The sequence below is a fragment of the Cyprinodon variegatus genome, unplaced genomic scaffold (assembly GCF_000732505.1).
Source record: "Cyprinodon variegatus isolate N-32 unplaced genomic scaffold, C_variegatus-1.0 Scaffold561, whole genome shotgun sequence".
Taxonomy (NCBI): domain Eukaryota; kingdom Metazoa; phylum Chordata; class Actinopteri; order Cyprinodontiformes; family Cyprinodontidae; genus Cyprinodon; species Cyprinodon variegatus.
In genome coordinates this window covers 251,131-266,323 of record NW_015151014.1, presented here as the reverse complement: position 1 = coordinate 266,323, position 15,193 = coordinate 251,131, and the positions used below count along the sequence as shown (strand labels likewise).

General features: G+C 35.8%; 1 protein-coding gene across 1 annotated transcript; it reads right to left on the bottom strand.

Annotated features, from left to right (window-relative positions):
• Window positions 1–2,525: 2,525 nt before the first annotated feature.
• On the bottom strand, window positions 2,526–15,193 carry lipc (lipase, hepatic). The gene is made up of 9 exons (XM_015391808.1): window positions 15,046–15,193; window positions 13,395–13,579; window positions 13,013–13,192; window positions 12,812–12,929; window positions 11,112–11,345; window positions 8,621–8,863; window positions 6,704–6,818; window positions 5,104–5,322; window positions 2,526–2,840 (listed from the first exon to the last, which is right to left on the bottom strand). The coding sequence occupies exons 1-9, from the start codon at window positions 15,125–15,127 to the stop codon at window positions 2,708–2,710; spliced, it is 1,509 nt and encodes a 502-aa protein (XP_015247294.1). The 5' UTR covers window positions 15,128–15,193; the 3' UTR covers window positions 2,526–2,707.

Below are 15,193 nucleotides of genomic sequence, written 5' to 3'. Positions count from 1 at the left end.
TTGACTTTTTATTGGTCTGTCAGTGATAGAGATAATATATACTGTGCCAATATACTGTATTCATGGTCTTCAAATTAGAGAAGTGTTCACAGATCAGCACAGATGGGCGGGTGTCTGTGTTCCAGTAATAATATGCAGACCTATTAAATCACTTGTGAAGCTTTTACCTCTGTTAACATTTTCAACCTGATTTCTGTGTTTACTGTGAGAGTTTATCATACACTGACTGCTAAGCTTTCTATAAATGTTGCATTGCGAAATGTGGATAAAAGAGGAGAGCAACCTCTAAATTCTTAAACTTCACATTTAATTTGCAGCTTCTTGTTTAAAACCTGGACCAAACTACTTATTCTTACAAAAAGGTGATACCAAACTATTGAAAAATGTTTTGGGAATGAATAAAGCAGGCAAGGTCTTGGAAGCTAACAGTTTTAGCAAACTCTACCACTTTTGAAAGAATGTTCAAATATCCATGCAGAATTATACCAGGAGCTGTCTACACAAGATGTGTTATTGGAGGTGTGTATATATTTTTTACGCTGTGAAATAAAGGAAAGTAAATAAATCAGATTTTTTTTCTCCACTTATTTCCTATCCTTACAAAAAACTCAAGTTGCACAACAATAATAATAATTAAAAAAAAAAACCTTTACAAATAAATAATTGAAGGGCCCTAAGCTGACATTTTGGTGGATGGTAACTTCTGACCCTAACTGGTTCCTGAAATGCATATAAGAAAAACATAAGAGCATAGATCTGATATTTGGGGTCTTTTTCACAAAGCAGGGATAGTTCTTGGGTAAGTATCTGCATAACCTTGGTATCCAATATAAAGAATTCAGGTAGTCGTTACCATGTGTTATGTTGCTACGGTGCTACATACTCCGTGAACCAACCCTACGTAGTTGCAGGGTTTAATGAACTGATGCTGGGTCTGTCCTAATTGTTAACTGAGGCCTGGCACTAGGAAAGTGTCTTGAAGTGTTAAACGTAAATAGTCCAGAAATCCACCTCAGGATAATTCTGTAATCTATTTGTCACAGTCAATTTTTCTCAGTCACTCATGACACAAGGACAGATTATGTGTGCTGCATTTTATTTTATGTCAAAGTCACTTTTTTTGTATAAAATTTGACCAAATAAAATCTCTCAAAGACACCTTTTATGCTGTGCTTTCAGGAATGTTATCATTTGATTTCCTTAGTCACAGAGCTACACGATAATATATAGAAAAAATGTCACAGAATTCCAGATGTAAGTGAAAGCACTGATTTAGCTGATATTACATTTTTAGATTTCAAATTCTCTTTCTCTGCACATGAATTCTCAGGGTTTGGACTAGCTGACGGGGTCAAGCCAGTTTTTAGGGCCCCTAGGGGACTAGGTGTTTTTTTATTTATTTATTTTTTTAAATCTTTTTACACATGATTTGACTGTTTTGATGTATATTTAAACCATAAAACACAATTTCTATTCCACTATAAGGATGGAGAGAAAAAGTAGACAAGTAGAAATAATGAGGACCTACAGGAAAAGATGAGATTGGTCTAATGTTGGGTGGAATTGAAGGAGCAACCACTTATTAACTAGTTATTCTTTTTTCTTTAATACTATAGGAAAAGTGCATTAGCAAGATGGGTGATTTATTCTCTACTATTACATATACAATAGCCTATTTGAACATGTGACTTAGGGTAGAATCCTAAACCTGGAAGAGATGGCTTAAATTTCCTGTTCCTCTCTCTTCTTCTGGCTCCTGCTCTGAATCCCTGGTGCCTCCTTTTCACCTCAGCAGGTAGTTGCTGAGGTAGTTGAAGTATTATTTCAGCTTTAGATATAAAAGTGTAAAAAAAGAAAGAAAACAATTTATGGTTGCTATGGGTACGGGTATACTATTTGGACTAACTTTGATTTTACACGTCCACATGTGTCATAAATACCATGCAGCTATTACAGAGGGACCTTCAGGGAAAGGAAAAAAATATTTCCGTTTCAGCTGCATGTCTGCTAATAAGTGATGCAACAAGGTTTACCTCTTGATATGAAGCTTTTATTTGTGTTAATGTGTTGATTTTCTTCATATGCCATCATTAAGATTTCCAATCTTTTTGATGAGAAATTGTCTCTTCAAGGCTTCTTCTCTCCAATAGTGAATGGTTTTACTGCATTCTATTGATTAGGACTTCTTATATGCTCATTCTTACCTCTGGGTTAGTTACACTTTCTCTGGATCTGACAACCCTGGTTATGACATGATTCAGTAGGTCCAGCCAGAGGAGATACTTTCTACTCAGAGCATGTTAGTCCTTTATGAAACAGCCCTGGATGTAATTATACTTATATTGCTGATTAATAATTTGACAAAAATAACAACTAACATATTGGTATCTTCTGAAGTAGATATAAAAGGGACTTGCAGTTTAGTTTGTGGTTTTAAATTAAGATTTAATCTTAAAAATTTAACAAGAAACACCTCAGTTTTATAAGCTGAAAGATGTACTTTAATAATTTAAGCCCATCAATGATCACAGTTTTATTGTGAACAGTTGCAGGTGTTTGTTTTTAACTTTTACGGCAAACATAGTAATTTCTTTCCAATACTTTCCGTTTTTTACACTTTTTGTATTTTACAAATTCTTAGTTTGGATAAAACCCCCATGAAAAGGTTGCAATAGAGAGCATTACCACAATTAGTCTCTTGAACATTTTAATTCATTTCAACCTTTCTATTGTACTTTCTTCTGCGGAGCGTTGGATCTTCTTTCTTGCAGCGCACAAACACTTTATCTTGAGAAACTTCAATTTGTTGTCCATCATTATTCATGGCACAAAATGACGTCCTACAACAAAAATAAAGAGTTTGGTTAAACTGCAGGCTCAGATTTTCAGATGTGTAAATTGAACTGTCCACTAGATGGCGACAAAACCCTTTAATGATAGGGTGCTTTTCTCTCTTCCTGCAAATGCAGCAAAACCAATGTATAAAGATCAGATTATTATAACATTTGACAACACCATGCATGTATTAGAAAGTTATGTTTTATTCCCTTTTATTTGAGTAATGATTATCCTCATGGCTGACTGTCATGAATTGCAATTAATTAGTAATACCACCAAACATCAGGCACTGAACTATTCTAATCAAAGGAAAGGTTATGTTAAATTCTATGGGAGGGTTTTGGTGCAAATGGGCTTAAAATACTATTTTGAACTATTTGAAATAATTTTCAAACTACATTGTTATGCAATCATACCTTCTCCCCTTATTTACACTTTTTGCAAGACGGTAATGCACATTGTATTAGGACTTTGTTATAGAACAACAAAGTTTTATTTTTAAAAATTATACATTCATAGTGTTTCAAAGGATAAAAATGACTGAAAGAATTTTGCTTCCATCAGATGGATAAATTTAGCCATTCAAATACCTGAATGGCTAAATTAATTCATTCAATCTTCTCTATCTGTCGCTGTTTGTTAGGTCTGACGTCTTGTTTTTCTGTCAAGTGTTTAGCAACATGTTACAGGTTTACTTTCTGCTCGATTATAGCTTGATTTAATTTCCCTATCACCTCTCACCAGCCTTTCTGTCATGGTGAAAAGCATCACCACAGGACAATGCTGCCATTGTGCATGTTTCAACGTGGGAATTGGTTCTTCAGGATGTTGGCTTTCAACTACACATGCTGTTTTGGGTGTCTAAAAAAATAACTTTTTCTGCATGGGTGAATGCTCTCTATGGTTTGGGGCAAACTGGACTTATTGAGGCTTTGCAACAGTGATGTCTTGTTTCTATCAGCTTTTTTGTATAAAACATATCTTGGTAAGTTAAATTGTTTCAAATCCTTCATATTTAAATGATTGACTGACATAATTCTATATGAGGGCTGCTCAGTGGAACAGTGGGTAGCACTGCTGCCTTGCAGCAAGGAGGTTCCGGGTTCAATTCCCAGAGTTCTGCATGGAGAGTGAATGTTCTCCCTCCGCATGCATGGGTTCTCTCCAGGTACTCTGGCTTCCTCCCACAGTCCAAAAACATGACTGTTAGGTTAATTGGCTTCTCTAAATAAAGGTGCATTTTTGCCCGAATGGTTGTTTGTCTCTGTGTTGCCCTGCGATGGACTGGCGACCTGTCCAGGGTGTACCCAGCCTCTAGCCTGTAGACGGCTGGAGATGGGCACCAGCACCCCTCGTGACCCCACTCGGGACAAGCATGATGGAAAATGGATGGATGGTATTCTGTATGATGCTTAGAGGTGGAGATGTTCTACTTAAAACTTCTGACCTCTTCATTGGTTTTCATGATGCTGTGTGTTCATTACCCTGCTCTCTGAGGCCTTTATAACAGTGTATTCTATAGGTGCCTTCTGATGACAGCTGGTTGATTTTTATTTCCAGTTGCAGCTATTAGTGTTGGTCCATCACACAAACTACCAATAGCTTACATTAAGTAGGGTTATAAATACATGCCATGCGTCCTGAGTAGTACAGCAACACCAGATATTTATTTTCAGATATTATAAATGCAGTTTCATGACAACTAAGTAGAAAATTGTCTGCCTTATTGTGGACGGTAAAGATGAACACCTTTAATGTTGAGAGGAACCACTGGTGCCCATAGGGTGTGTAATTTTTGTTTTACATAGGCTCCGAAGCAATATGTGCTAAAGTTTACATTTCATGTTTGAGAGGTTTGCCCAGTTTCATGGAGACAATAAGTAGACAATTTTATTTAATCAAAATAGTTTAGGGGCTAAACTGAGAATTTCTTTATGCAACCATCACATTTTAGATAAAAGCATAATTTGAACATTTTTGGAGATACAATTTCTGGGGTTAAAAGAATAGAAAATCCCTGTTTTTGTCCCACAATGGGGTCAATTTACTGCCTTTAAATAAATATAAAATTAGTAAAATTAGCATATCTGTTCATTCTGATGCTAAAAAAAAATTACAAAATCAAAATAAATTGCTGTCGAAATGAATATGACAGAGGTCAAAATTACGCCTAAATAAAGATTGTTTTTGTCTTAACTCGTTTGAGTTTTATGTCAGAAAAATGATAAATGTGTTGAACTTGTAGTAGAATGAAGTGTGCCATACCTGTCCTGTGTTTCTCCTGCTTTGACGCTGATTTTTCCCAACATCAGCTGAGGTTTACTCCCCTGGTTGCCCCAAGGAAAGATGTTTTTCATGCGAGTCCACATGTTCTTCCACAGATTAGACGCCTCCCACCTCAGCTTCAGCATCATCAGCTCCCCTAGGTCTTTGTCCAGCGTGATCAGGAAGGTGAAGGTTGTGTTTCCATAAATCCCTTCATCTCTGCCAGCAAAAAAAAAAAAAAAAAACAGGACAAATGTGTAGTATAATCATTCTTTTGTGGTCATGGAGTAAAAGCTTGCTGTGATGATCCATAGCTAAAGCAGGACTGCAGATTGAAATTATTTGCTGACTGTTTTTTTGAAGCTCTTTGATGCACACAACATAAACTCAGCTCTATCAGTCAAATCTGAGTGATGTTTCATAAAACTGGCTTAGCTCATAAACTGGAGGCCTGTTTCACAAAAACTGAATTCAGAAATCCAACATAAGCAATGAAGCCACACATGAGCTGTTTTAGAATGGATCCAGGGAGGAGCAGGTTAGGGTTAGTCATGCAGAGAGACAGAGGACACGTTGCTAAAGATGCATTCAGCATCCCGGATCATCTTAAATAATAAGATGTGTTCATGTAATTTAATTCAAATGGTTAAATGATTTATTTGACTGTAGGCCTAACCATAACCATCTCCTACCTGAACGCTGGGTTTTCTGTTAACAAAGCCACTTTCTTGAACACTGAAAAAAATAATGCAACCGTTTTTTTGCATTTAATCAAGCATATTTAGTTATTTTAACACAATTGTTTCATGTTAGCAGGGTAGGGCTTAAAACAATTGTGATAAAGTTACTAAATATCATTAAGTAATTGTCAAAAGTGGCTGCTTTTTTTCAGTTAATGGGGCTGTTTTTCTTATTGTGTATGCAGCCTAGCTCAAAAATAGCATTAGGAAATCCTGTATCCCAAAATGGAAAAAAAAATGTAGTCCAGCTGTTCTAAAGTTTTGTTTGTAATCTTTACAGTTATTTCTTTTTTACAATGGAGTGAGGTTTGCAAGGACATTCCAGGGGGTTTGCAGACTATGAGAATTCATTTGTCAGTTAATTTCAGCTTAATTTTCTAAATATTAAATATATTTAAGTACATGTTAGACACAGGTAACTCTTTTTGTTGCCTTGTTAAAATAAAGACAGTGGAATTAATCAGAGCTTACAGAGCATTAGGTTTTTCTACTTAGTTTTCATTTTCAGCTGTTGCAGGGTGGGTATCTCACTGCTGGTGTTACTACTGAAAGAATCAAATCTGAGGGAAAATGTGTTCATTTTGGTGAGTGCAACATTTCGCCTTTTCATTTTTTTTCCTGATAACATTCCTGCAAACAAGGTGTATAATGATGAAGTTTGGCAACTTAAGTATTTAATCTATAAGCATGTTTTATGAAATATCTCCCAGGTCATCTTTGAATAATTCACTTTCTTTTTATTTATGGTTTTCTTTATGTAGAAGCTGGTTTGTGGCCATGTTTATTCGCTTGTTAACTCGTTTTATCTGCAGTCAGCTTAGAGCCTATAGACTGTATTATATATCTGCCATAGTACTCACATTGTGATGATCAGGTCTCCACTCTCATCTCTGGTTCCTTGAAGGGAGATGGTGAGAGACGGCTTGGTTCTCTCTGTCTGATTGACAAACTGGATCCTGAACTGGTAATGATAGACTGCAGAGAAGCAGACAAACCAAATTGGTATTAATTTCTGATGGTACAACAGCACAGCAATCAGTTACCTAAGTGTTCCAGACCATTTTGAACCATATTTGTTTTGCACTGCACTGAACCTTTTCATATTAATGCCTTTGGCACCATTATTTTTAAACTGTTTTTTTTTTTTTCTGTCCAGCACTGTTTACATTCTGATCACTGCTGCACTTTCTGAATGGTAATGTTCATTTCATTGTTTCACTGTTGTAAGATGTATGCAACAGAATTTTGTTTGGTATATGCTCTGTGCAAACAAAATGACAATAAAGTTTGTCTAAGTCCAAGTTAATTTTCTTTAAAGCACAGCGACTTTCCAAAGCAGTCAGAATTCCTAAACATTTTCACATTTAATATGGTGACCACACAAAGTAGTGTATTATTGGATGGTGATAAAAAAAATAGCTTTTTCCAAAATTTAACACATTTAAAGATGGTATGTTCATGTGTTCAAGTACAATTTACTTCCATACCCCAATATACAACAAAAGTAACCTAATTAATTAATGGAGGCCTAATGTGCCTTATTTCTATGAATCCCGCAGTGATTTATTGGAGAATATTAATAAACGACCTGTATCATGAAGACTAAGGAACACATGACAGGTCGGAGATAGTTGTGACTAAATTTCGAAGTAGAATTAGTTTATAAATCTAAACCCTACACTTTGAATGTGTTGCAGAAAACAATTTATATTCTAAAAATGGAGAGAATATGCCATAATGGTAAAACATTGGCACCCGCATAGAATGATATGGCAGACAAGAAGGGCTTTAAAAAGAAAAGCCATTTGGTTACTGTAAAGCAGCTAAAGAGGAGAAACTGTCAACAAGTCAACTGCAAATATGGAGTTAATGTGTTTCAGAAGAATTAGTCACTGAACATCAATATGAACATAGCATTCCTACTATGAAGCACGGTAATGGCATAGTCATGCTGTGCAAGTGCTTTTCCTATAATGGTACAAGGAAGCTACTCAGAGCTGATAAGATGATAGGTCAAGTTAAAAAAGGAGCAAAACCTATCAGACGTTCCAAACACATTACACCCGGGTGGATGTTCATCTTTTTAGCAGGGGAGCAACCCTAAATATGTAGCATGTACTGGAATAGTTTAGTTTAACCATATACAAGTGTTGCAACGACCCAGTCCAACAGCAGACCTAAATGTTTTTGAGCATCAGCAGCAACACATTGATGTGTTAAAATGCCCTCTATTGAATCATTCCTGAAGGGCAAAAATGTCCGTCTCAATGCAGTATGTGCAAAGCTTAGAGGGAAACCCCAAAAGACTATTTGCTGTAATTGCAGAAAATAATTGGTACTGATCCATCATCAGAACAGGTGTATTTATGCTGAGGTTAAATATAAAACGGATGAACTTTGAATTAATGTGGTTGCACTGAATTGTTTTTGTTTAAGGGTATCAGATTAGGGGCTAAGTGCAAATGAACATCACATTTTAAAGATTTAAAAGAGACAAAGAAAACCATGCATCATTTTCCACTCCGTGTAACAATTATGCACTATTTAGTTTTTGTTCAGTCTTACAAAATCCAATTTAGATGATGGAGTTTGTGGTTGCATGTTTAAATATGGAAATCCTCAAAATGTATCAAAACCTTTTTAAGGCATAATATAAACAAGCAGTCTCTTTGGTCAGAGTAAGTTAATGATTATAGAAGTGGAATTAAAGGTCATTAGTTTGACCCAGTCTGCCATTGCATCTTATTTTCATCTTGTATAAAGGGGTTCTTACGCACGTTTGTAAGGCATCCGAGATCTTGTTTTCAAGTAAAGCTTCTTGCTTCTTACAGTGCGGATCTTCTTAATGTTATAGCCCAACGTGTTGCAGCGGTTCTTCCTGCAGTCCAAGCAGATCCCGCGGACGAAAGCACTGTTGTCGCTGCACCTGTAGGCCATGCTCTGCTTGTCCTTATTCAGCAGAGAGTCCATGAACAGGTGGACAGAGCGCTCATGAGCACATTTGACCGTCTGCCCAAAGCCTGTGTGGAAGCAGAAATATGAGATGTACCGGTATCACTTTTTGTTATCCAGATCATGAAACAACTTATTGCTTGTGTTTGAGTATTTATCTTCCCTTTATTCTATAATTTTTGTCACATCCTCTGGCTAATTCCTCCGGTTATTGCCTGGAGGAAGCTCAGGTCAGAGGAATGGACGAGGCAGAAGGTAGCATATGTCACCAGTTAACGGCTAAGGATGACACAAGCTTTAAAGTGGCTATCCCTGTCAAATTACGCAGATGTGTTTTCAATTGAGGGGCACTGCAGTTTCCAGAACCAAGTCTCTTTGACCGCAGGGAATTAAATGCATAAAAATTAAACTGTCAACAAGCGAGAAGATAAACCGCTGCCCGAGATGTGGCTTCCAAACCACAAATGTTTTGATATGGAAAGAGCAATTAAGGGATTAATATGTTATGAGAGAGCATAGAGAGCAGCAAACTAGAAAAGCTTTAAAGCAGCTAAACACTTTTAAACTTTAATGGACTGAAAATAACAAATTAAGGGATCAGATGGTTAAATATAGACTGACAAGAACTCTGTGTTGGCTGAATTGCTCCAAATACACATACATTCAAGTTGGTTCTAGAATATGCTTTTGGACTTTAATTTAAAAAAATCTAAACAAAATGTGCCACATCAAGATAAGGCATTATTTAAACATGTAAAGATACATGGAATCAAGTTCCTTCCACCTATTCAGATATAAAAAAAAAAATACAGTTGAATTCATTTCTTAAGTTATCCTCCCACAGCATTTTTTTTAACCAGAGACTAACATATTAATACATCTTAGTGTTGTTTCTTTTGAACAGTGATCACAGAAAAGTACTGTGTCTCTTAAAAGTTGATATAGATTGATTATTGGAATTCAAATTCTTTATTTTTGTTTTACTAACAGTTAAAGTCCAAGCTGCAAATCATGCAGTAGTATCTTGCTCTGCATATGCACTGCTTGGTGTTAATCTATCAAATTAAGGGCCTGATCTGCAGAGGGTTGGCCCATCTTAAAACAATTTTAGTATGTACACAGCAGATCTCCAAAAAAAGGCCCAAAGTCATTTGCTTTTGCAATTCAGCAGACAGCATGTGGTAACCCTTCATTGCACGTGTACCATCATCAATGTGTAGGTCATAATCTGATGACCAAACTGCACAGATTTATGGGTGGATGATATGCCGATATACACATTTAACAAGCCCAAAGCATCTTTCAAAAATTTAAATAACTGCACTTGGAGTTTTTTATGTATTTTTTGCACTACAAAATGTTAGGTGCAAATTCGCGAAAAAAAATCTGCACACATTTTGGCCACAAAGGAGGAACTATATTGGTACAATAAGGATGAAGAGAGATTCTGTGTGCATGTAATCATATTTGGACCACCAGAAATAACAATAGTAGAATAATATTAATAAAGTAAAAAACATTTAAACAAAACATCTAAACAGTGATGCAGCGGGATGGCAGACAATCCTTATATAATGTATAAAGCAAATAAAAGAAAAAGACTGAAATTAAATATGGTGGCACCTTCATAAGTAATAGAATATTAAAAGAGCTTTCAAAGACATTTGGGACGGTGGAAGTGCACATCCATTACTCTTGCAACAGTGATTCCCCCCCTCCCCATTCATTGTTATGTTTTATTAAATTGTTACAGGGCTTCCTCATTCTTGTCTGCTGTATAACTGACTGTTGCTCCTGTTTTGGGCAGGGATGGGCTGCCTATGTGAGATGTGCGACAAAAGATATTTAGTAACATCATTTTCTATTTCTTAGATAATGATCACTGCTACTTCCATCTCCATGACCTCATCTGTCTTTTACGGCCACTCTGATACTTAGGATTATTACATGCAATCTGCTTATTTTAATACAGTGGAACCAACACTGTTTGCATGTCTTAAAATTCTATTGTACATTCTTCTTGCATCTACAACAAAATTATTCCATGTACAATTTTAGGCCTGTTATTCAAATCTTTGAAGATCAGGCTCTAAACATATGAACATTGAAAAGTCAGAAAGATTTGAATACTTTTGCAAGACTCTGTAAATAAATGCAATTTTTCTCTTTATTGCAGCAACACTATTGTGTTGAAAGGAATAAAGGCTTTAGCATTTGGAATGTGAAACAACAGTGGACCATCTAACCTTCTGCATTTCATGAATCTGAGACAATAAGTACATCATAAGTGGTCTTTTTTTAAATGTTTCGTCATACCATGAATCCCGTATTCACTGATGTGTTCATAAACATTATGAAAGTCGCATCCAGGCTGGAAGTCTCCTCCATTGGGATAGAAGTCATAATGTGCCACAGCTTGCTTGATGCCCACACTGAGACCCAGACGTTCATGGGTGAAGGTGTGGATGGCGTCTACAAATTCTGCATCATCAGGGGAAAGCCTGTCTGTGGGAGACATGCCCTCAAATAGCGGCCCTGCCGGATCGAGGCCTATGTAGAGAGAAAAAGGGCTTTAAGCAAAAATATTATGACTTCTAAAAATAAAAAAGTTGAACCAAAACCGATTTCTTTTACAATAATTCATAATTAATATACATAAAAAGGAAAGTTTTTTTCTTAAAGAGGGTTGGTATTAAGACAAATACTTATTTTTTAGCTGTTTCAAAGTTGTCCTCTTCCTTATTTTGTCAATCAGCCCGTCAGGACTTTTTTTTTAAACATCAAAGCCCTATTTTATTTCTGAAAATATGATTATAAACTTTGAATCTTCTTAGCTGCTTGTAGATACAGGTTTCTGTTATCCATGTGCATTTTGATGCCTTGGATCAACGCATTCTTTAACACTGATTTGCATTGTTAAGGATTTTATTTGTCAAATCTTTATTGGACACACAGGAGCTCAGATCTGAGGTAAAAATTCTTCAACTTGCAGTGGTTTTTCTCAGACACACTGGGACTGTATCAAAATATGAATGAATTAAAATCTGAATTATCTCTTAGAAAACAAACCTGATGCAGATTTGATTTTGTTGACTTGTTATGACTATGTGAAATACTTTTAAATTTTTTGTGTGTTATTGTTCCTTACGGTATATTTTACAGCACTTTGGCCCAACTAGGTGTGGTTAATGTATTATTCTGTATTTAATCATTACTGACATAACTCTAATATCATCATTAGATCAGTCTTTTGCAGAGTTCCTCTCCTAAATGCTGAAATATTTAACCTCCAGGTTCCTCTTGAACATAGCATGCACCAAATGAGGGCTGAAACAATTAATCGGATTTATTGCAATTATTTAAATAATTTTGCATCTAAGATAAAAAAAAAATGTTTTTGTCTGTCAATGTGTTCTACCAAGAACCTCTCAAGTGGAAAAGTTTAAGTTTCAAATAGTTTAATTTCGTGAAAATTCTTCTTTAAGGAACCTTTTGCAATCAGATCATCAATCGATTCATCTGGGAAAAAAATCGACAGGTCAATCGATTTGCAAAATAATTGTTAGTTGCAGCCCTACCTTTATGTAGCCAAAAAAAGTGGCTCATTAGAATGTTTTTCTTTTTCAACAGAGATTCTGACCAATTACAAAAATTAAAGCTAACTTTCAAAGTCACTGTTTTTATTTCATATTTTGAGCTCTGGAAACGATCAAATGCAGATTAAAATTCCTTTAGTTTAGCAGCATTTGGAAACGTATCACTTAAATGTTTTTTTGTTTTTTTTTCTTACACAAATTCTTTTTCAGAGTGATGATCCCCACCAAATTGCTGCGTCCAAAACTTCTACTGACCTCTGCTAGATGTTTGCTCTCTCCAAAACAAAGATGAGTTCCAAAAAATGTTTTTAATTGTTCTGCAATGCTATGCCTTTATTTTATTCTTGCATTTCTTTTTCTCAATCTTTTATACTAACTGACTTGATCTGTTAGAAGAAAAATAGTAAAAATAAAACTCACCAGTGATCCTCCCAATCTTATCTGAACCTTGCAGAAAGCTTCCAGCAAAGCCCGATATGTGAGCTCCAAGGCTGTATCCGATCAGATGAGCCTTTCTGACCGGGTACTGGTACTCTCTCTGTTCAAAATAGGTTACACTTGTTTATTATAATTATATTAGTTTGTAAATGTGGTTCAAGCACATTGCTCAGGGAGTGTGACCTGAAGAGATTCCAGCAGATGAGCTATGTCTTTCCCCACAGTGCGGGTCCCCTGCACAGCTATGGGATAATGTTGATGAGCCAGACTCAGCCAGTCGGTGATCACCACATTAACATCTACAAGGTTGCTCTTCAGAATGGTGGCCATCTTGAGCACCCAGCTCTCCATCATACCATCAACCTTAAAAAAAACAAACAAGGGTGATTATAAATTTTGCTTTCTAATGAAGAAACTGTCTGTGTGTAAAACAACAGTCATTTTGAAAGGAGCAAATATTAATAATCATTGTCCATAATCCCTTATGAACAATTTTCCTCTTTCGCAGTCAAGTTTTGAGTTTTTGTGTTCAGTGAAGTGCACGGAAAGCAGGGGTTGACCTTACCGACCACCCGTGAGTGATGATGATGAGGGGATTACTGCTGTTGAAGCCGCAGGAGGCGAGAGTGTGCAGCTGCAGAGGGTCCAGCGTGCAGGTGTCCTCATCTCCCAAAAACAGCCTAAAAACTGAGCTGCTGACATATGGCTCTTTCACCCCGAGGATGCCCCGCTCCACTGCAGCCGTTACACCTCAGAAATCAAAAGAAGTGCTGTTCATTATGTTTGTTCTGCTTGATTCTAGTGAACTCAGGATTTTCAAAAGTTGGTTTTACTTTGAGGTGAATAATAAAAAAAGTATCACTTAACATTTTATCCATTTACACGTTCAAGGAGGAGTTTGCTCATTTTCATTCCTTTTTAAATACTAAACAGATTTGCTTATAATAAGCTTACAAATCAAAATGTGTTTTTAAAAAAAAATAAACAATACACTATAGATACATAATTAATCACAAGCTCAACATCAACTCAGATCAAATACATATTACCCCACGACTAATTCAAAAACAAAAACTCAGCACGACTAATATGTTCTCCTTTTTAAATCCCACAAAATACATTTTCTTTCCTGGGGAAATTATGTTATAAGCTTTACTTTTACGCTGATTTTTGTTTTGAGAAACTTTACGTTGTGCTGTGACATCCTTTCACACCACAAAATGGTATAGAAAAAGGTAGTATGTAACTTTAATTACCATAATGCACCCCTTGTATTATAAAACCCCCATCAATCCACTCAGGAAAAAAAAACAAAACCCACACGCATAGAAAATTGTATAAGAGATTTATTCCTATCACAAATATTAGTATGTTCACAAAAACAAGCAGTGTTCAGTTTGTATGACTTTTTTGGAACTAAATAGTATTTGTGACGAAACAGTAAATATTTTTTCCATGATCTCCACACAACATAGAGCAATAAGATGAGACTCCAAAGTTGTTTGCTTGCTTTAGACAGTTTGTTTTGACTACGATTAAGCTAGATAGATTTGTTGGTGGACAAGTGTAGATGACTCAGCGAAATGAGACGGCTCTAATTATTTTAATCTAGTCAAAATATTTCCCCTAACAACTGCTTTAAGTGTAAAACCAGCAGACTGTCTTTTATAAGGCAACAGTAAAAATCCCTCATAGTGAAAACTGTTGGTTGTAACTCTTCTGTTATTCACAGAAGAGTTACAGAATTTAGTGCCTTTTTGAGTCACATCTAAAGTTACCTAAAAGACCTTGTAAGCAGAGACTTTTATACTCAGTGAGAGAGAGAGAGAACACACATAAAAACATTGAAATTCAGACCTTTGTAGTATACAGATTGTTTACTTTGATTTCCATATTTTGGCATGAATATGTAAGGACAAAGATGGATCAGTGTCAAGCCAGGAGCTCCACAAACATCACATAAATAACACAGTGTTTACCGTCCAATCATAGTGACCACATGTGAGGATTACCGAGAAAAATTGTATATAAAGTACAATCCTGCTCGGCTTTATTATTCATGATTATTTTATTCATGAAATGCATAATCAGGATTAAATAAGACCATCTTCCGGTACAAACATAAATCATAACTATATTCTGTCTTGGATTTTCAACTTATCAATAAAAAAAATAAATAAAAAAAACATACACCACATTGATAGATTAATACTTACTAGCTCTGCTTCCCCTAATTTTCTTCCCCTCACTGAGGTAACATGTGATGAGCAATAAGCACAGGATTTTGACTACAGACATGACTTCGAATCAGAGTTTGAAGCCTGTAGCTGAAGGGCTTTCTATGAGAGCTCCCTATAGTATAGA